Source organism: Rhea americana, unplaced genomic scaffold (genome assembly GCF_003343005.1).
Source record: "Rhea americana isolate MKP2758 unplaced genomic scaffold, rheAme1 scaffold_263, whole genome shotgun sequence".
In the NCBI taxonomy this organism is placed as follows: domain Eukaryota; kingdom Metazoa; phylum Chordata; class Aves; order Rheiformes; family Rheidae; genus Rhea; species Rhea americana.
Window position 1 is genome coordinate 204,147 of NW_028186383.1, and position 21,150 is coordinate 225,296.

At 31.6% G+C, this 21,150-nt stretch overlaps 1 protein-coding gene across 1 annotated transcript in view; it reads left to right on the forward strand.

Moving 5' to 3' along the window:
- The window catches only part of RTTN (rotatin), an 88,927-nt gene that overhangs the window by 6,426 nt on the left and 61,351 nt on the right, over nt 1-21,150 (forward strand). Inside the window, exons 8-16 of the mRNA XM_085307758.1 lie at nt 1,002-1,167; nt 3,628-3,809; nt 8,037-8,152; nt 12,407-12,577; nt 13,923-14,135; nt 15,391-15,503; nt 16,380-16,506; nt 18,161-18,286; nt 20,884-21,000. Coding sequence (XP_085163884.1) covers nt 1,002-1,167; nt 3,628-3,809; nt 8,037-8,152; nt 12,407-12,577; nt 13,923-14,135; nt 15,391-15,503; nt 16,380-16,506; nt 18,161-18,286; nt 20,884-21,000 — 1,331 coding nt within the window. The remainder of the gene's footprint in view (nt 1-1,001; nt 1,168-3,627; nt 3,810-8,036; nt 8,153-12,406; nt 12,578-13,922; nt 14,136-15,390; nt 15,504-16,379; nt 16,507-18,160; nt 18,287-20,883; nt 21,001-21,150) is intronic.

Below are 21,150 nucleotides of genomic sequence, written 5' to 3' on the forward strand. Positions count from 1 at the left end.
TGCATTACTTTAAATATTCGTTTGAATCATTTCTAGTGATTCTCTATCCATCAGCTTTTCCCTGTGTCCAATTACTTGTATGTCAGAGAGGAATTTTTAACTCAACTTAAAAGAGATCTGTAAAATAAAAGTGGGCAGCTGTTGCAGCTCAAAAAAGTTTTCAAGCTGTTAGTGCTTGACAAGTTATTTATAAATTGGATGAGCCATGCAAGCTCTTTTTGTATTTTGATAGCTGCAAGTAGTTTAATCATTGTTTCAGCTATTACAGTCATTATGGCTGTTTCACAATGTTCTTAATGCTTAAATTTTGTAGATTTAATAAGGTAGATTAGTTGTAATGATTTTCCTGTTTCCATTTTGTCAGCTGAATTTAATCAATTTTGTTTCTCTAAATTGGTAGTCTGGTTCTCTTCATAAGTTTTTCATTATACTCAGTGTCTTTATCTCAATAGATTCTATTGGCTGGTTCTTTGCTAATTCAATTATAACATGAGAAAATCCAATAACCTTAGTCAGACACTATGTATGTTTGTATTTTGATCAGTTATTAAGTAAATCTTCTTCACGTTGACTCTTTTTTGGTATGTTTTAATATCTTTAATAAAGTAGGAGGCTGTTTTTGTATTTGGTTTGTTTATGCTTAGTGAAACATTTAGTTGAAGCTTATGTAACTCAGCATTGTTTTCCTCCTCTGTRAGATGGTAGGACTTGAAGCAAAAGTAATACAAAATATCAATAAATTATTCTAGTGAGTTTTTTTTTGTTTTTAACTTAAGAATTACGATTTAACTGTAACTTTCAGTGTTTCCACTAGAATTGAGTCTCCAAGCTCTGCTACTTGTGAGTGATAGGTTGCCCTAGGCTGCCAATATTTATTTGGTATTTGCCATATYCTACCTTAATTACTTTTACTATTACTTCACTACCTAGTTTCTTTCAGAATTATGGATTTCAGTAATAGATTATATATGAAATGCCAGTTTTATTTATATTACATAAAGGCACAACTTCCCAGAATTCATCTATATCTTACTGCCAAGAGGCAAGAGGTCCTCCTCATYCTCAGAATCTGTCACCTGGAAGTAGTAGTCCTCGGCCATCTGTAATTGGACGGACAGTTCAGCGTCCTAGGGGAGATGGTCAAGATTGGGATGCAGCATCTTCCAGGTGAATAAAATCAAAAATAATTTTACATTTTAATTAAAATGATTAATACAGAATTCTGTCATCAGCTCCTTTCCAGTTTGTGGGACATTGTGAAAGTCTTATTAGCTTGAATTAGAATTTAAATCACATATGTGGAAAATAATTAGATAACAGCAGTTAATTCTTTAAATGGTATTAAGAATATGTAAGATCAATCTTGCCTACTATATTCAGTACCTAAAAAGCCTATTTTAAAAAATATCTCATGATATCAGTTGYTATTATGCTGTTTGTGCATGTATTTGTAAGACTTGGAGAAATATTTATTAATACTATTGCCTTAACAACTACTGAAGTCGGAGTTTTTTTTTTCAGCAGCTGAGTCAAAAAATTCTTAAAAGTTGAATGAACATTTTGAAGGTAACTATATACAGAATAGTCAAAATTACTATGCTGTATAAACATTTTCATAAACTCTTTAAATTCTGGCATAAATTCTTAAAACAAATTTCACTTGTATACTGTCTAAACRTGCAACTCCAATATGAAATTACTAATTCTCTGCATGCCCTTAAAGTATTATGTGTATCTTAACAAAACAACCTTAACAACTATTGCTCCAGGATCACCATCTTTTATTGGTTATCATTTGGGAATTTTAAAGTTCTTGTGAATCCTTGTTAAGTGCTGCTTGGTAGTTCTTGCGTCTTTATGGCATATTGGCTTAATAATCCAATAACACTTAAAATATTCAAGTAGACTGATATTATAGATGAGAATGGCTCATGTTGTTAACTGTAAATGCATCTTGAGAGTCATTATATTAAAAGATTATTTTTATCAATCTTTAATATATTCAGTTTTTATTATGTAGTCATATGGCACTGTAAGTAAACTCCAGGCTTTATACATCGTAGAATCTGACTATTTTCCCAAGCTGAACAATTCACAATTCAATAGTATTTGATGAATATTGTGCAACAAATAGAGGTGGCAGGCTGGCTGTGTGGTAAGGAAGACAACACAGATAATGTACAGAGTAAGTGCTAGTCAAGAAAGTGAGGGGACATCTATGGAAGAGGAAGTGATAATTTGTTGAAAGTATAAGGCCATATTATGAGCTGTTTCTTCGTGAATGTATTCTCTGTATGCTCACAACCTCTCCAGTAATACTTCTGACAAAGATACAATTTAACCCAGCCAGATAAAGCATAAAAAACCCCCATCATATTGAGTGGAATATATAAAGGAAGCAACAAAGAAGAAATGTCTGTAAAGCTGCTTTAACATCCTTGATTTTAATATTAAAGAGCTCTTTTAGTGAGTCTTTTTCAGCGCTTCATAATTGTGATATGAATTATTTATTGCCATTCAGTAAACTTTTTTCTTGTTCTAGAGTCTTGATTCTTTTTCAATTTCTTTCTATCTGTTTCAAATTCTGCCTGGAAACTTAACCTTTCCACTTCTGAATTCTGAGTTGTTTTTATGGTTAATCCCTCTCCTTCTCTACCTTCTAGTAAGTGCAATCAGAGCTAACTTATTGGTGAACTTGTCATTTTTGCTTATATTCTTGCATCACCTTCATATAATCCTTTAGTTTATAAACTCTTAATTGCTGCTTTTTAGCCATCTTTCTCTTTTAGATAGAGGCAGTGTGATGTAATACTGTCATGGCACAATTCTGTTTGTTTTTACTGCTTAAACGAAAAAAGTCTCTGTAGGTTTTTAAAACAATTCAAAAGTTTAACTAAATGTTGTTTTGGATAAGAAAAAATAGTAATCACAGGGAAAACTTAATAGCAAGTTTTATTAATTATAGAGCAGCCAGCAGAATTAGGTTCCTTTTGAAAGCAGGTARAAAAGAATAAAAATTGTAAACAGTGTTTTGATTTTTTTTTTTTAATAGATATGCTCAGGTGCAATTAAGGCTTTTGGTAGAGGGAGAAAAGAAATTTATTTTTCTTGTACAGTGGACAAAAAAGCCCTACAAACTTTGACATAGGGCTCTCTTACTTTGTTTTCCTCTTAAAGATCATGTGGCCAGCTGCAGAAATAGAATAGTTTTAATGTAGCAGGTATTGTACAAGTGAGATTTGATTTATTAAGTGGCCTTGCTTTGAGTAACTATTATCCTTTGTTCATCGAAAGAAGTGTCAAACCAACTGATTTTTCTCTTGCTATACTGCCTCTCTCCATTACATGTGAATTCTTCCAGTACATGTTTCTAAGTGTATATTTGAAGGCTACTGCCAAAACAGTAGGCATTCACTTGTCATGTTAGCAACTGTGAAATTTTAAACGAACAAAATCTTTCTCTGCAGCACTGCAGGAGAGCAGAGGATCACTGGAAAGAAGGGGGATATCAGAATGTTTGATGCCATTTGGTAGCATCTTTAGAGTTTCTTTTTTTGGAAATGTTAAAACTTTATCCTTTAGAAATTGTGCTTTCTTTCTTTTTTTTCTTTTCTTTTTTTTTTAAAGTGGAAACAGTACTCAAGCAAATGCAAACTCAAGAATATCACTGCACTCCCCATTTGATGGAGGATATATTGACCTGCCAGATCTTGAAAGTGAGGACGTTTTGGAATTACAGATGAAACAACTTAGCCTTCCTCAATTTTGTATTTCCATCTTGGAAAGTGCTATACCTCTTCTAAGAACAGGTGCGAAAGTTTTGAATGAAATACATCACTTACATATCTCCTTTACATTCATTTGGGGAAACTGATACTTTTTCTTAAGACATGTTTTGTATGAACTGCTTAAGAAGTTGGTATTACAAGGTGAATWCCTCAAATAAGGTATATATGATTACCAAAGCATATTACGTAATTAGAGCAGTTCTAATCTAGAGGTTTTGTTCAGGTCTTCAAGCTAGAATCTTCTAGTTATTTCCAGTGTGCTGCAGAAAGTTTGAGTGTTTTTTACTGAGGATGGGGAGTAGTAGTAGGAAGTAGGAAGAAATGGTTGTATGGGAGGACTTGAACGGTGGAATAAAGTGTAGCTCAGGAGAAACAAAAAACGTTTTGGGGTGAGTATATTTTCTTAAAGTCTTTTTAAATCTCTTCAAACATATTAATTTTTCTTCTATGCAGGAAATAATGAAATCTTTTTATGCCTGCAGTAATAAATTTTACGTGTGTATTAAGAAATATTATAAGTAAGTCTTCTCAATATCAGTAACAATTCTTAACTTACAAAGGTTCTGAATTGCAAAACATTTTGAATAGACAGACCTTTTCATTCTAGGTTATTAAAAATAGCATTTAGTTGTAAAGCAATGTCAGTCAAAATGGGTATTGGTAAAAGTGGTAAGGTTTTCAAATATAGGTGTTAGAAGTAGGTATTTATGACTAGAAATGCCTATCAACATTTTCTGAACTAGTTTGGGACTTGAATGTATGAAATGTATGAAATTCACTGTGGTTTAGTGTTATTTTAGGCATGTTTAACTTTTTATGACGTTTGTATCACAAAACACTCTTTTACTTAAATATTTAACTGTAACAACAATAGTAAGCTTTGTCCCTCAGTAGAATTATTCAAGGCGTATTTTCATTTTTCTGGGGAAAAAAAAAGTTCAAACATCAAAACAATTGTGTTTTTCCCCTTCAGAATAGTGATATTTAAATGCTAACTCTGTTTAAAGCATGTTCGTGGCTTCTGGCAGCTTCTCCTTTATTTATGATGGAAAACGTCAAAAAAATTATTTTCTATCTTTTCCATTTGTGACACAGGTAAGATCTAAGGATCTATCTGCTAAATCTCCATATTTTAGGAAGAATTTGATCCTTTGCTCAGATCTTTCTTCTAGGTTTTTCTAGATCTTATTTTCAATTGGTTTTTTGAATGTTCTTTAATAGCATTCTTTACAAAATGAATAACTGAAAATTTCTTACATGTAAAGAAAGACAAACCCATTGATACTAAGCATGCATCAAGCATGGTTGTTATCAATCATCAGAATGTTATCTAATCATCAAAGTTTGCCACAGATATACACATATGTACACATAYATACACACATAAAAAGAGAAAGAATAGTGTGTGTTTATGTATATCTCTATATAAAGTGTCTATATAGATACACACACACACATTGTGTGTGTGTGTGTATGCCTGCCTGTGTGCGCATTGTTGATATTTATTGTTGTATTTCTAGCTCCTGTTTTTTTTTCATAATTCTGATTATTTACCCCTGTAAACAACAGAACTATAGAATCCATAGGTAATTTGTTTTTAATCACTTTCCTTCTGCTAATAAATTACTAAAGAAAACAGTGTTCARATGGATACATGGATTACAGCCAGTTGCTCATTTTTTTACAAAATTAGTGTAACTTGTTCGTTATGCTCATTGATAAACTGAAAAATGTACTTGCCTCTGCAGTTTATTGGAATTTTTTGTTTGCTTGTTTAATAGTGTGTCAGAGAACTTTAGTGGAAAAGTATCTCTTAGGAAATTTTTCATCTTATTGATTTGGTATGCAATTGTCTTTTCATTTACTGAAAAAACTGAATCATGTACATGATACTTTACTGATTCCTTGTAGAATGATGTGATCAGTTTTAGTGGTATGTGTCATTTTGATGCAAAACAGGACAGAATTTTGTTGGTAGCTTTTCTGTTTTTTTAAATCTAACTCTAGTGTTATAATCTTTTATAAGGGAATGACTCATATACAGTGGGATATTTTTTACAGTTTAGTTTGCCACTTTGAATCTGCATRTTTAAAATATGAGTTTTTACATTTTTCAAGATTCTTTGTAACTTATCATAGAACTAAAATAGTTCATTTTCAGATCAGGTTTGCTTTTCCTTGTTTATCTTGCCCTTGCTCTTTTTTTTTCTTATGTTCTTTTTTTAATGCACTTTCTGTAAAATCTAAAAGATTGTACTTCTTTCATTGTGCTGTAATGTGACAAAGGTGGAGAACAAACTATTATTTTATCCTGTTTCCATTGATGTGAAACCCTGTGGTCTGAAAACGTACTGTAACTTTATGTTAAGGGTGTAGTAGTGTTGTCTGAATTTTGTCAGTAGAATCAATGGGCGTTTTACTAGCGTTATTATGACCTTATGTGATGTAGTGCATGTGTCGTTGTTAGTTTTAACTGGCTAAATTACTAGGTAAAATAAAAACAGTAAGCCTACTGTAAAATTATCTTATTTGTCTTTTACTATATGGCACGTTATGATAAGCTCACGTTCTGTTTTTGGTATATATTTTTATAGGAATTTTTCTTCTGTTGAGCTAAGCTGGCTTATTGGAGAGTATTAATTAAATTATAATGGGAAGATTTTAATATTCCTAATGATTAGGTCACCATCAAAAGCTGTAGGCACAGGAAATTTGACTGAGAATTTGCAAAATAATTGTGAAGAGAGAAAAAGTGATTTTTGGATTTGTCAGTCATAGACTTTTCAAAYTGGCAACGTTTTACCTAAAATGCATAGAAAACAGCACTCTGCCAGACAGAAAAAAGCAAGCCTTCTGAAAGGCCCTTTGCTCTTTTTTGTGCCATATGCTCATTCAAAGCGGAATCCTTAGGCTGCAAATTATGTGAACATATGTCATATGATTTTTGTTTATATACGTACACATATTTAYGCATACACACTCAAACATATAATATTTTTTTCCCTCAAGTATATCAGCAAGGCTTCTGCAGTCTATAAAATTTAAAAAAGATTCAATAGAAAAGATGACAAAGAAATGATGGTTCACTCTCTCTTCCAATGCAAGAACGAGGGACATCAAATTAAATCACCAAACGCCAGATTCAAATCTAATATTCAAAAGAAATACTTGTCTATTTAAGCTGTAGATCTTCTTACTACTACATCTTGATAGATGCTAAATGTTTATGGTAGTTGAAAAATCATTTGTAAAATACAATTAGATTATGTGAAATTCATCCACTGCTCTATATACAAACATACCATCAGGAAGTAACTAAACCAATGGTTGTGCTAGATGGAGTAATTGAGGGAAGTTATCATGCTAAGGGTATCCTCTTCCCTGACCATCCGTGATGAGATTGAAAATACTTGGTCTGACTCCAGATATTCTGTCTTACTCTTTTTGAAACCTACTAACMTTTCATTGCTTTTCTTCTAATGCCCAATTATTTAAGAACATTAGAGGTCTATATTTGTTATATGTACTGTAAAAATCTAATTATCTCTCTGTCTAATCTATCCACCTCAGGCTATGTTTCTCTGTGCTCACATGTTTAAGCATAAAACTATACAAAGTCTCTGTCTAAAAGTCACTAATAAACAATCMATGTTAGCCTTCTGATTAAAAATACTGACTCAGAAGCTATGAAATAGAATAAATATTAGATTAAAAACAAAGGCAGAGAAAATGTTATGGAGAAAAACTTAAATAAAGAGTAGTCATTCACTTTCTTGCCTTTCAAAAGAAGATCTCCCACCAAACTACAGGAAGAAAGCTACTTCTGCTGCACTGAAAATGCAGATTAACAGGAAGAGGCAATATAAAAGGAAATTCTGAAACTTAGCTTTCTAAATGGGAGGAGGAATTAAGCAACTTCATTCTAAACTCCAGAAAAGTCAAGTAATCGGATTTATGACTATAATAAAGTTTCTGTAGTACTACAGGATATAAGCAAATACAGAYTCTTCTCAAGTAAATGACTGTTTTAATCTCTTCTGTTATGGTACTGGCTAGTTGTCATTCTCCATGATTCATCTTCCATGTTAATTGATAGCAGTTAGCATCAACTAAATTAGAAGTGCACAGGAAAATTAAAATTTCAGAATTCCACAGTTGGAATAATCCTATGTTTAAAATTATATTTTGTGAATATTATAACACTTTGTCTGTATTTGAATTTTTCTGTCTCCTCATTTATATTCTTAGGAAGTAGGAGAGTGACAATGGAAGTTCTTGAATTGCTTGTTGAAGACATGTACCTTATTGGTGATGCTATTTCTGAAGATGTTTGGGAAGATGATAGCCTTTTTGGATTGGAATTGGTAAGATTTTTTTAGGCTTTGATCAGCTATGTTTAATAGTCTGCTTTTGTAAGCCTTACATTTTCTGCAGTAGTTCATATACATATTTAATCTTCTGCTGAGCTACCCCTTTCAAAATCTTAAATAGTTTAGTATTGGTTTTATTGCTGACACATTCTAATATTTTAAATATGAAATCTTGTATTAGAGAACACTGCCATTTCATCTCAATAAAATAAATCATTGTGATTTTTACCATGAAGTAGAAGACTGTTATGTCAAGAGAAGCAAGGGACCTTGGGGAACTGACTACAAATGTTAGATGAACAGTTTGATTTAAGTGATGAGTTCCACTTTATTTACTCCTTGTAAACTACTTATGTAAGTTATCTATTTAAAATAATTGTTTAAATCTGAGGTTGGAATTGTCAGGTATTTGATATCTTCTTCAGATGCAGGGCCTGTAGATTCCTGCATGGATTTTGGCCATACCTAGCTCTGATGTTTAGCCGTGGAAAAAAAAAGAAGATTGTGTGTTTAGTTCAGGAGAGACTCAAAACATTAAAGTGTTGTTGGCTGAACAATTGATTGCTGGAAATATATACCTGAACACAGTTGAAAGTTTTTATATACGTTTATAGAACCTCAGGGGAAGAAGTTTCAAGCTTTAAATGAAATGTATGCTTTAGTTATTTGTCTTGAAATATTTTGAAGAAGTTACTTAGTGATCCTGGGGAAAATGGAACAAAGGGTTTTTTTAGAGTGTAATTGAACTTCAGATAAATGATTTTGTTGTGTGTTCGTGAAATTTGATTCATTTCTTAATCATAGGATGCTAATTTATATGTAATAAAGTATGTATTGAAATGCTTTTACACTTGCTGAAATGTTTATACCAGTCAATGAAGGGCAAAAGGATGGACTGGTTTGGTTAGTTGATAGTTGCTATGGAATTTTGTTATATTCACAAATTGAAAAAAAGAGGTGGACTGTACAAAATTTCTATGACTCTGTGGCTCTAATTACCAATTAATTAGTTATATCATATGTTGGTGACTGTGATAACAAATTAATGTAATATGTCATATTTTGGCTACTATTCCTTTAGATTAGAGTTGCCTCTAAAAGACTAAAGCCCTTGTGTAAGGTTTGGGTGGTGTTAATTTTGGTTTTTATTGTTAAATACAACAGAATTATTTGAACATCTTGTTCATATTGTGAAAAATGTATGTAAGGAAGTTTTATGATCTACTCTAGAATAAATATGAGACCAACTGTATTTGAAATATGTGTATAAATTAAGGAATTGAAATTAATTGAATTTGTCCATATTGAACATAATTTAAACATAGGTAAAGTAACTTTTATAAAAGCTTGCTAAATAATACTTAAATATTAATACTAACATTTAACAGGCTATGATAAAGATGTAAATAATATCTAATATTTACAGTAGGCTCTTAGCCTATTAAAATCAGTAGGAAAAAATAAGGAAAGTCTTCTATTATTAAATGGTCTCCTTTCTTTTATAAGTGTTTACAAATGTATGAAAGGCTTACTAGTACACAGCAGGTGCCGTTCATCCTCTGAATGTGTATCTGTCGCAGGCTTGCTTTCCAGTCCCAGAACTGCTACTTGTTTGCCTCTCTAATTTTCAAATTAACATAGCTAAGTAGGTAGTATTGTGTAGACTTCATCTTTTTAGGACATACAGTTTTACCTAGTAACCTTGGGTTGTCTTGTTAGACCCTTGAATGTTAGAATCCCAAACTTTGTGTGTAGAGTAATGAATTTGTCCTTGCAATCTCTGAAAACTTGTGAAATATCTGCCACAGTGATTGATTAAATTTTTTATGAAATACCATATTATTAATTACCAGGTGAAATAACACAGTGTGTGACTTGCTGCTTTTTGTAGGTGAATGAAACATTAGCCAGCATGGTTTGTGCATGTAGCAAACATGTCAGAGTTGCAGAGACTGAAACTTGTCTAAAAATTTGAGTTGAAGTGCACATGACTTGTTAGATTGTGTGAAAATACCACTGGATATGAACCATTTATTACAGTCATTGATATTAATTGATTAATATTTCATGTAGACTTCCCTACCTCTATATTGTCTACTGTAGATGTGRTAGTATATGTAACTTATTAGTAGGACTAGGCAGTGAATGTAGACTTTTTATCTTTGCTTTAGCATACTAATGGTCATTTGTCAAAATCTGTTGTCGTTGATCAACATCAGTCTACATCAACGATGCCTTGATGAACATTCTGTCTAAAAAATTTAATAGTAAAATTTTTTGTCTAGTTGTTGTTTGGCCTGAACAAACATATTCTTTGGACAGAGAATGTTGTTATGCAGGAAAATAACTCTTGCATACAAATCTGCCAAACTACAGTAGAAACTATGAGCAGTATCTCACACACATTATTTGTGATGGTTCTTAGTAGTGTGGAAAAATTATGTTACTGGCGAACATAAATCTGCCATCAAGTTAGGTAATTGGATAAAATTACTATATATGTATATGTGCGTGTGTGTATATGTGTGTGTGTGTGTGTGTGTGTATGTACATAAATAAAGCTTGGGTGGTATAACTTTATTCCACTAGCAGAGCTATGAGCTACACTAGTAAAATAATTGCATTTCAGATATAAACTTCACTGTCCATTGAGGTTCTGAATCTGCATCTGTTTGTGATACATCTGGACTGTACAGGGCCAATAAGTAAAGCTCAATATGGTAAAGCAGTTGGCCATCCAGGAGGTTAAAAATATCTCTCTATCTTTTCTGGTATTTGACTAAGTAGATGAAAACTAAACGTAATAGACAATTCCAGGAAACAACTGTTAAGCTTACATTTAGTACTACATAAATAAAATGTCTTTTATCAGAAATAGTGTGTTTATAGAGTTGTTAGTCCTCAGTACTTAAACATGCTTTCTCTTTATGTTTTGTATTGGTTCCAAGAGAAAGAGGTAATGTCTGTCTTGTCTAGGAAGCTTGAAAGCATTTCTCACATAGCTTGATTCTTTGACACTATTTGTTTGAAATTCAGTTTAAAAACTCTGTGAACAAGGATATCTTAGTTAAAAATAGGTATTTTGTAAATTCCTTTCAAATATTTGTCTGATTGTAAATGTATGTACTTTGCCTGTAATTTTACTCTTTCAGTAGCTTCCCCCAAGTAAAGTTTTTATTACTTTCCAATTTTGTGATATGTATTTAAATATGGTTTGATTTTTGCCCTATCAAAAAAGTAACATTATGTAGAGCCATAGCCTCCCAAATTTTTAAATCATTTGCTTTGAGACAGTCTTCCTTTAGGGAAAGGATGTTTAATTTGAGATTTCTCTTGAAGCTAAGGCTCCAACTGCCTCTGCCAATATGTTAGTAGAGTAGGAAGAAACTTATTTTTTGAACTCTTAAGATGAGCATGCATCCTTTTCATCTTGCTATGAAATAACTTGATGATAGTTACTTTAAAAGACTTATTTTAGTCAGTTGCCTCTTGCTGTTTGGCCATGTTGAGTCAGATGTATAGAGCTGAATGTATTTGTAGAATTAATAGGCTAAATCTCTCATTTGCCTTCTCAATCAATCAGAACTAAGGCAGAGTTAAGCATCTTTAAATACAAACCTGGCTTTTTCAGGTGACCAAATTCTAGCAGATCACTTTGTTTTCCTCTAGTGATGGGTGATCTTTTTTTTTTCTGGATTTATCCAAATGATAGATTCTGTTGTAGGTTTTTATGTAATCTGATAAATGCACTGCTGTTTTCCTTGAGAATGAATAGGTGTAAAAAGCATTTTATGTTTTCAAAGCTCTGTGTGTGTTTGTGTGTGTAAATTTCTTTTATTTTTTATGGTTAACGTTCTTTAGTAGGTTCAAGTTAGATCCTAAGATTTCTATATTAAAAGTGATCAAAGTGAACTTCAAAATACTTTTTTTATATATTACATCAAATGTCAATGTTCAAAAACAGAATGCATGGGAGTTAAAAAGGGCTGTGGGGGAGGAGCAACCAGTTAAGGGGTAATTACAGAATAAAATATTCAGAACTACAAGTGAAAATACAGTCAGGTCTATAACTGTAATGTTTCTGTTTATACRACAAATGAAACTCAATGTGTTATATACTATTTCTGCATTTTTAAATGAGCTTGTATAATTGTGTTAAAGATGGTACAGATACATAAGCATTTCAAGATACTATACTAATGTTGTGGCAACTATTTCTAATTGTTGTATCTTTTAATTCATTTCYAGAAGGACAAGTTGCTTATGGTTTTTGGTTTGCTTGGAGAAACTATATCCTATCACAAAACCAATGTTAGTGCAGAGCAGCCTGAGATGATATTGGTGCATCATAGAATGGCATTTATTAGCATATCACTTTTCACTGTTAGACTGCTGCAAACGCTTCTGCCTGTGGAAAAGGTGAGGTCCTCACTAATTTTAATAGTGTTTGTTTTGATTTTTGTATTTTAGGAGAATATAAAGAGGTACCTTTTACAATGATTAGTGCTGGGGGAATACTGACTGGACAGGGGAGTTCACCTGACTTACACTGGCTGTGRTATGATCACAGAAGACAGCTTTGTCCTGTTTTCACTTATCAGTGCATTCTGTGCTGTCTGCTGCAGATTTCAAGTATTATTTAATATAGTTATTTTAATGAGGTTTTCGGAACTCAATATTCTTTTTCCTCCTGTACTATTTTTTTAATCAGGTATGATGTGCAATTTGCAAAGCTATGCTGCCCTCTGCTTGTTGACAGTAAACACTGTATGTCTGCAACTGCTTGTTGTTTAAAATCATCACTGTCTTTTAATGAATTTGATGGAACATAGTGAACCATTTCATATTTTATAGTGTTTTTAAATATTTTCTTTGTTTCTAGCGTTCTTTTACATTTCTGTATTGTACCTTGTGGGTTGTTTTTTCTATTTGGTTTAGACAGGGATATGATGTTTGGAAATTTTTGTGGGATRGAAAATGTTAGAAGACATTTAAAGTGTCTGAAGTATTTAAAGTCCTGAAAAACTGTATGTCTTTACATTTTCATCAGTTTGTAGTGCAGTGTATCTCTCGCTCAGAAATTCTTCAATCTGCTACTGAGATTCACTTAGTTACTGATTTTTTTAATGAAAATTAAATATTTTATTGTTGATGTAAGTAGTCTTGTCCCTGAAAATAAGTATAGAGATATTAATCGAATAAGTTTTTAATATTTTTTGATTACTATGCCCTTATATAGTTAATATGGAATTTTTAATTCTGTGCATGATAGGAATTGAAAAAGAAATACTGTGTTTGAGTTCACAATTTTTAGTCGAATGAACACTTAYAGTAAAACAACATCAACAACAACAAATATAACAAAAAGACTCCATTCTTACTATGTGATATTACCATGTGGTATTTTGGATAGCTTTTTAGTGATTAAAGTATGGAAAGAATTGTGATCTGTGTGTTCTGTGCCATCTAGTGGTTTGATAGTAATTTGACCTAGCCAATCTGTGTAGTTCATGTTGTGATTGGCTCATATTTATCTTCTGTGACTGTCTGCAGGTCAGACTTAAAACAGACATTTACTGATCTCTCACTTTTTGATAATAAAAGAAATCTTCATATAAAACTCATTTGATATGTGTCTCTTTTCTAATTTATAAACAGCAGCATTAGTGATTGTACTTGTTGAATGACTGCAAATGCTGTTRTTTTACTGTATTTGAAAGTTTTTCTTTCTGTTTTATTCTGACAGTCCTTTTCTTTTTTGAAGGCAAGTAAAGTTTTACCAAAGAATTTGCTGGATGCTTTATTTCTTCTGTCTCTGGACATGCCCTTCTCCTTGCAATATCCAAATGTTCATGAATCCACTGCAGCCTATTTGGAGCAGATGAGTTCAGAGAACTACAGTATTTACAAACAAGCTTCAGAAGCTGCTTATTCGATTGAATGCGCTTGTAACTTTATGACGGAAGCTCATAAAGAGGTGTGGAATTTTATTAGACAATGTGTATTTCCTGTAGGCAATTTTTTTTCCCTCCATTTCCATCTCTTTCTCTGATGAAAACCCTAGTCTAGCAAAACAGAGGAAAGTCCATAGATATAAGCATTGTATGTTAAGCAGATGCAGTTAATTTATGTTCTTTTTCATCTAATACTGTTCATGTCATTAGTAAAAATGTTGTGCAAAGTAAAAAAAAACAAAAGAGAGGAAAAAAATACATGGAAATTGGAAATGGGCACATGACCTTTTACAGACAAAGAAGTAGGAAAGAAATTAATAGTATATTTATTTAAAAAGTATGCTGTTCAGATAGTTTAAAATACTTTAATTCCATACTACCTGGCAATGGTAGCTTATAGATAAAATTTCTTTTAAAATRTGTGAGATTATTATCTGTGTGTTTCTCCTTTGTTGAGACAACTAATGTATTTTGCTTTATTTGTAAAAAGATTCCATCATAGTACTATAATATTCTTCTCCATTATCCACAGAATTCATATGTAATTCCTGCTTGTGCTGCTTTTTCCATTGTTACTGTTTGGAAGAAAAAAATAATGAATAAAATACAGAAATGTAAAGTATTAAAAAAGATGAATGGAGCTAGTTCATTTTCTTTATATTGGCAAGTTCTGAGCTTAATGTAAATAATAGTTTAGTCTTGAAGTATACTTTATAGCTAAGTTAATGCCTTCAAATTTAAATGTCTTGTGTTTAATACATTTGTTAACCAAAAGTGCAAAGATGTATTTACTTTAAATTTCAAAACCTCATTCATTAGTTTTAACAGTGAATTGTTAAAGGGTGTAGTAGTTTAATCCTTCATTATACTCTTCTCATGTAAAATGAGTATGATTTTTTTTCTTTATAAAGTATTTTGGTTTGAAGTATAAACTGTTCAAGGAAGAAACTATTCTTGAACATTTTAGAAAGTGTTTTGACTAGTGTTACAGTATTTATGCTGTGAAATATCAGCCACTCTTTATTCCCRTTGTGGTTATTAAAGGTTTATTGGAGTTCAGCAACTGAAGGTTTTTCAGTAAACTCAAAAAGAGCAGGTACTAAAATGTATTTGTTTGTAATCTCTTAGTGAACCGAGTTAACTATATAACTTTTCTGAGAAAAGCTRAACCAAACCATAGTTAGTAGATACATTACATGGTAAATTCTGAAAGATTGTGCAGGAACTATTTATATGTTACTAATATTGATCGTTCTTTCCCTTTATTTTACTTTTCAGGGGGATAAGAATCTTTTTGAATTAATAGAATTGGCAGATCAGGCCTTAAGTAGTCTTCCTTACCATCAGCACTTTCCTTTGCTTCAGGAATGCATCCACATATGCTCAAATATGTAAGTAAACTACTAATAAAACTTTTTKGGGGAAAAAGTCAAACTTTTTTTTRTGGATAAACTTTCTCAAACTGTAGAATCTCAAAGACATTTTAAATGCTTTATATTTGAGCAATTGAATATTACTGATTAAATAACATGATTTATTTACTTCTTAGATTTTCCATATCTCTAGACAGAGAGTTTAAAGTACTCTGTGGTGCCTGGAAAAATTCTATATTGAGCACTTGGTTAAAAATAGAAAATCTTAATACTTTACCGATTCGTAATTTCACTTTAAGGATTAAGAAACTGCATTTAGCAGCACTCTAACAATTGTTTTAAAGTTATGAAATGTTGAAATACATTTCAGTGTTTATCTAATACATTAGAATTAATATGTGATTATTGTTTTGAAAAATAGGATATTCATTTACCTTGATTTTTGTATTTTGACTGTTACCTCTACAAGGAAAACATTCTGAAAGCATAGAATTTTTTATAATAGTATACCATGATCTATAGAGYCTACTGAAGCACTACAGAATGTGATATTTTCAGATAAATAGGCATATTTATCAGATTCCTAATTTCTACCAGAGAGTTTAAACAACTATAGTTTTTATTAGATCCATGTAAAACAAATGAACTTTGTACAAAGGTGATGGTTGATAATTATGATTTTGGTCAATATTTCATGATCTCTGGACTTTTTTCTGTCAAGCATCCTTTCTTTCCTGTCTGTCAGTAAGACGTAAGTATTTTTAAAAGATTATTGTGAAATTTGCTGTGAAAAATTTTTGTAGACATCCTTTGGAGACTCTAAAATAATTTCATTCTTTACATACAACAAATCGTTAATCTGATTGTGTGAATTTAACTATATTTACTTTTTAGTTGGAAGTCTGCCCAGGCTAACCCATTGCTTCAGGCTAAGAGTCAGAAGGTGCTTCTCTGTCTGTTGTCTCATCCTTTGCTGAACATAAAAACTGAAGCCTATCGCTGCTGTTTGGAAGTGGTTAAGGTTAGAACTAACGCTTTTGGTGTTATGCTAAATAAAGCATATATAGTCTATTGTCATTAGGTAAGACCATTTTTACAGAAAGATCTGTCTACCACACTGTAAACTGAGATCTGCACAGGATCTTTTAGCAGCTTTTCACTTTTCTGAACATTCAGTCATTTTGATTTGACTACTTTCTGCAATGATTGTTTACTGAAGGAAAGCTAAAACAAAATAATAAGTCAGTAAAATACAGACACTTTCAGAATACATGTTTTTATCTAAATTCTGTTTTAATTGTTTAAACTTTATGAAAATCTGAAAGAAATATATGTCTTTTTCCTATTTATATAATCTTGGAGAGGATTTAAGAGCAAGTCAGTCCTTTAGTATTACTATTTTAAAGTTTTAAAACCTTGGGAATCTTTTCTTATTTTTGTATGTGTATTTGTTCAATCTATGTTCATGAGTTATTTATAAAGATAGGCCAAGGGATAAGGAATGCRAACTTTCTCAATGTATAACTATACTCTGTGATAGGAATGATAGTGTCTTATTCATCAGCTGTCTTTTAAGTAGTCAGTAATGCTTGCTCCTATCAGTGCAAATATTATTGCCTTTACCRTTTTGCAAAAGTTAGCTCTTTGAAAACAAACGATGTAAGAGAACAGGTTYCTTTTCCATCAGCTGAGTTGTGTACTGAGTTGTAATCATTTTCGTTTATGAAATTCCATTGGAAGAATGTCATGTACATGTCAGTACATGTCATGTACATGTCAGTGAGGTTTAATTTAGCTTGCAGAATCATTACTGCTTGTAGTAAAGTATGAAATAGAAAGTATACATGCTATGTTTCAAGGCCAGAAGTTAAGCAGGCATTGTTTTTCTTGAAAACTTATTGGAAATCACTTAAATATGCCACAGACCTTTATTTGTTGCAATAAGACTCTTATGTTTGTTCTGTGTACATATAACATTTGGTATAATGAACTCCTGGTGTGTGATTAAGCCTCCTAAAAGTTACCAAAGTTGCCATGAAATACAGACTTCTAATCCTGCAGAGGCCTATCCATACTGTTGGCCTTAAATTAAATATCCTCACTCTTCCTTGTGTCTGCTCTTGAGTCCAACATACACTTTCTAGAATAGATTGAACAAAGCTTTTCTGAATAGCTACAGACCTGGTAAACTTAACTTATATTTTTTTGGTGTCATAATGATTTATCATTCTTATTTTGTAAAATGGGAATCTGCTAAACTTCACATTGTACTTATAGCACAATTTACTAATATGAAAAGACATCAGAACTAGCCTTTCACAAAAAAGCAACTACCTCCACCAAATAACTGTTTTTGTGAGATTGTACTTTCTTGTTTTAGATTTTGCTTATTTTAATGCAGTACTGAAAAATATATAAAGTTTGATTTATTTTTACTATTTTTTAAAAYTAAAGCAAAATGATTTTCCGTTTCTTAGTCTATGGAGCAACTGGAATTTTCAATCAATGACGTACAAAGAAGGTGCTCATTTCRGTATTGAAATGTCTGGCTTTCAGAGTTGTAGTCTTGTAGCTGCTTTTAAYGGGGTGACAACTTCTGGCAGTGTATAAAGTAAGATGAAGTAGAAGAGACTATCTTGAATTTTAAGATTAACTATCTTTCATTTTCATTTAAGGACTGTTTAGGTATTCATAATGTTGCTAAACCTATGTCTTCAATCTGCCATGGAGTACATTTTCTTCTTCATCCAAAGGTTTTATATGAAATCTCTACGTTTGGCCTTCAGGAATATAAAAATGAGGTACTGTGTTTAAGCTATATTTATACATTCAYGTGCATGCGTCAAAATAGTTCTTAATATTCTCCGTGATGGTTTGAGGCTTACCTGAAGTTTGGATTACATACAGTTTCTTGCATATGAAAATGCAAACAGTGAAGTTCTAGTAAATTGAAGGATTTCTTTATGATGTATTCAGAGACAAAACAATATCGCATAAATAGGGTGTTATTCAGTGTAACAAAAAAAAAAAAAAAAAAAAAAAAAAAAAAAAAAAAGCTATGAGATTTTGTTTTTATCTTTTCCTGTAATATATTTAACCCTACTAAAGTGGGCATATGACAAAAGAGTATGCATGATGCTTTACATTTCTGACAAACATGAAGTCTCAAGCCTCTGTGAAGTTGAGATGACCTCTGAAATGTGTGCAGTAGCTAAGAAGCAAAGAGACATTTTAAACCCGCAGTCTTTGCTATAAAAATGTATTTTTCATGACTACAARCACATCTATGTTTTTCTTTATGTATTTTAGAAGTATAATATAGTATTACAGAAGCAAGTAGGATCTGTTTGYAGTTGTAGAGTTCATTTATATGTATGAATGCTTAACATATATCTACTCGTTTCTTAGTTTACAATCCTAACCTYAACATATATCCACTCATTACTTAGGACTAAAACTAAGTGAGGACTTCTGAGGGGGGAAAAAATGATTCAGGTTACTTGTAACTATTTTGTAGCTGATCTGTGAGGTCCCTGGAGTCAAGGTGAAAGAAGAGTAATTGACAAATTTGGAGTGCGATTTGTGGGKKTTTTTTKKTTKKTTTTTTKKTKKTKTTTTTTAAAGAGTCRCTTTTGTTTTTTGTTGTTATTACTCTGATATGTTTCATTTTAATTTTGTTTCTGAAAAATATCCAGATATTTACTTTTGCTTGTATGCTGAAATGAATTTGAGACTTAATGTGACACTGTGCCTTTGGAAATATTTTTCAGAGATTAACATTTTAAAAGGAGAAGTATTCGATATATTTGATAATATATCTTAATAGTTTGTATAAAATGTATAAGATCGTATAAAATTTTATCTTTTCCAAGGAAAGCTCCAATTTTGATTGACTCTTCACTTGGATGCCTTATTAAAAAGACTACAAGTTTTCTTTTGGTTATTGGTCAAGCATATCAAATGATATTTAATTAAAAAAAAAAAGGAGAATGCATGTTTATAAGAATCATTTCATGTGGCCCTCTTATACCATATAAGGTGCAGTTACCCTTATAACAATGTATATAATTCAGGTCATGTCCAGGATTGCTGTTTAGATGTGCATCTGCTATTTAAATTATCATTAAATATCAATTTATTTTGTCAAGTTTGTGATATTGAAAAKAAATTGAGAAGAATCTTGTATCCTGGTGTTGGATTTTGTCCTTAAAAATCTCAACTCGTAAACTCTGCTCTACTCTATTTTAAAGATAAGCTAGAATGAGATTTTTCAAAGGCTGTTCTTATTGCCTRGAGTGAGAGAATGCTTAGTTCTGGTATAAAATGCATTTTTCTTTMATAGCTAAAGATAAATTTTTTTGTCACTATAAGGAAAAGTAATTCTTAGAATTACTTCTGTTACCTTTTTTCTTCTGTTACCTTTTTAGTAATAATAATTTACAGCTTGTAAATGCTTTCAACATATGTTGGTGACTACAGAGAATACACTATCATGTACCTTTTTCCTTTTTTTTGGTACAAAGCTGCAAATGAATTCAATTTAAAATTTTTGATAACCTTCTTAGTTTGTTAACCTCAAGAAAGTGAAGTGGCCATAAAGCAGATTTTGAGTCTTTTATCTTCCTGTAGCTCCAAAAATACATCATAAAGAAATCATAAATTAAATGTCCCAAAAATGTAGAGTCAGGAAAAAAAAAAGAAACAGAATTTCTTTTACCTGGAGAACAGAGAGGCTAATAGGTGTATAACTTAGAATAATTTTTTTATTTCAGAAAAATTCATTGATGTTTGTAGGAAAAAAAAAAAGAATTCTGAGATGAAATTGCTTGAGTAAGGATAGGKCTCAGTGGCTTTTTAAATGAAGTAATGAAGTTCAGACGTATTCTTACATGAAAAAACAAAACAAAAACCCTCCAATACTCATGGTTTATTACAATCTCAGCTTGAAAGGTAACATTTCACCCTTGGCACATCATGTTCTTAGACTCACTACTGCTTGGGTAATCTGGAGAGGAATTACACTCTCTGAAGTCATCTCTCAAAGGCTGTGAAGATAAATTAACCATGTATCTTATAGATAGGTAACCTTGCAATGAATCTCATTTTATTATTATTATCCTGAGCTTAGGGGCTTTAAATTCCAAKAATTTGTCTGTTCTGTTAAAAGGAGAACTGTTTTGTGTGTTTTCTCTGATAGGCTTTTCTACAACTTAATGTTTAATGTGACTGACAATTTAAAAGTAGCTTTCTGCAGTGTGACTACATTTTCTTCATAGGTCTTTTCCCTTTGAGTTGTGTTTGTATACAGTTCAAAGACAGAGTTTTGTATTATGATATTGGCAAACTGACCTAGACACTTAGACTGTCACATCTTTATTATTTTTTTGCTACTGAGCAGGTCAACTCTGCTGCCAAATCTATTCTGATGTACCTATTGCAGGGACGACTAGTAATGACAGTGTTGACTTGGAACAAGTTTATTGAGGCCCTCTATCCCATCATTCCTATTTTACAGGTACCTGTGCCGTTATATATGAGATAATGCGAGCTGATGTATGAGATATGCTATTATGTAAACAGCAACACTGGAAAATAGATTAACAAATATTAAATTGTGAGATGGAGAAATGTTTTACATGGATCCTAGTGCCAAAGTCCCTCCTTT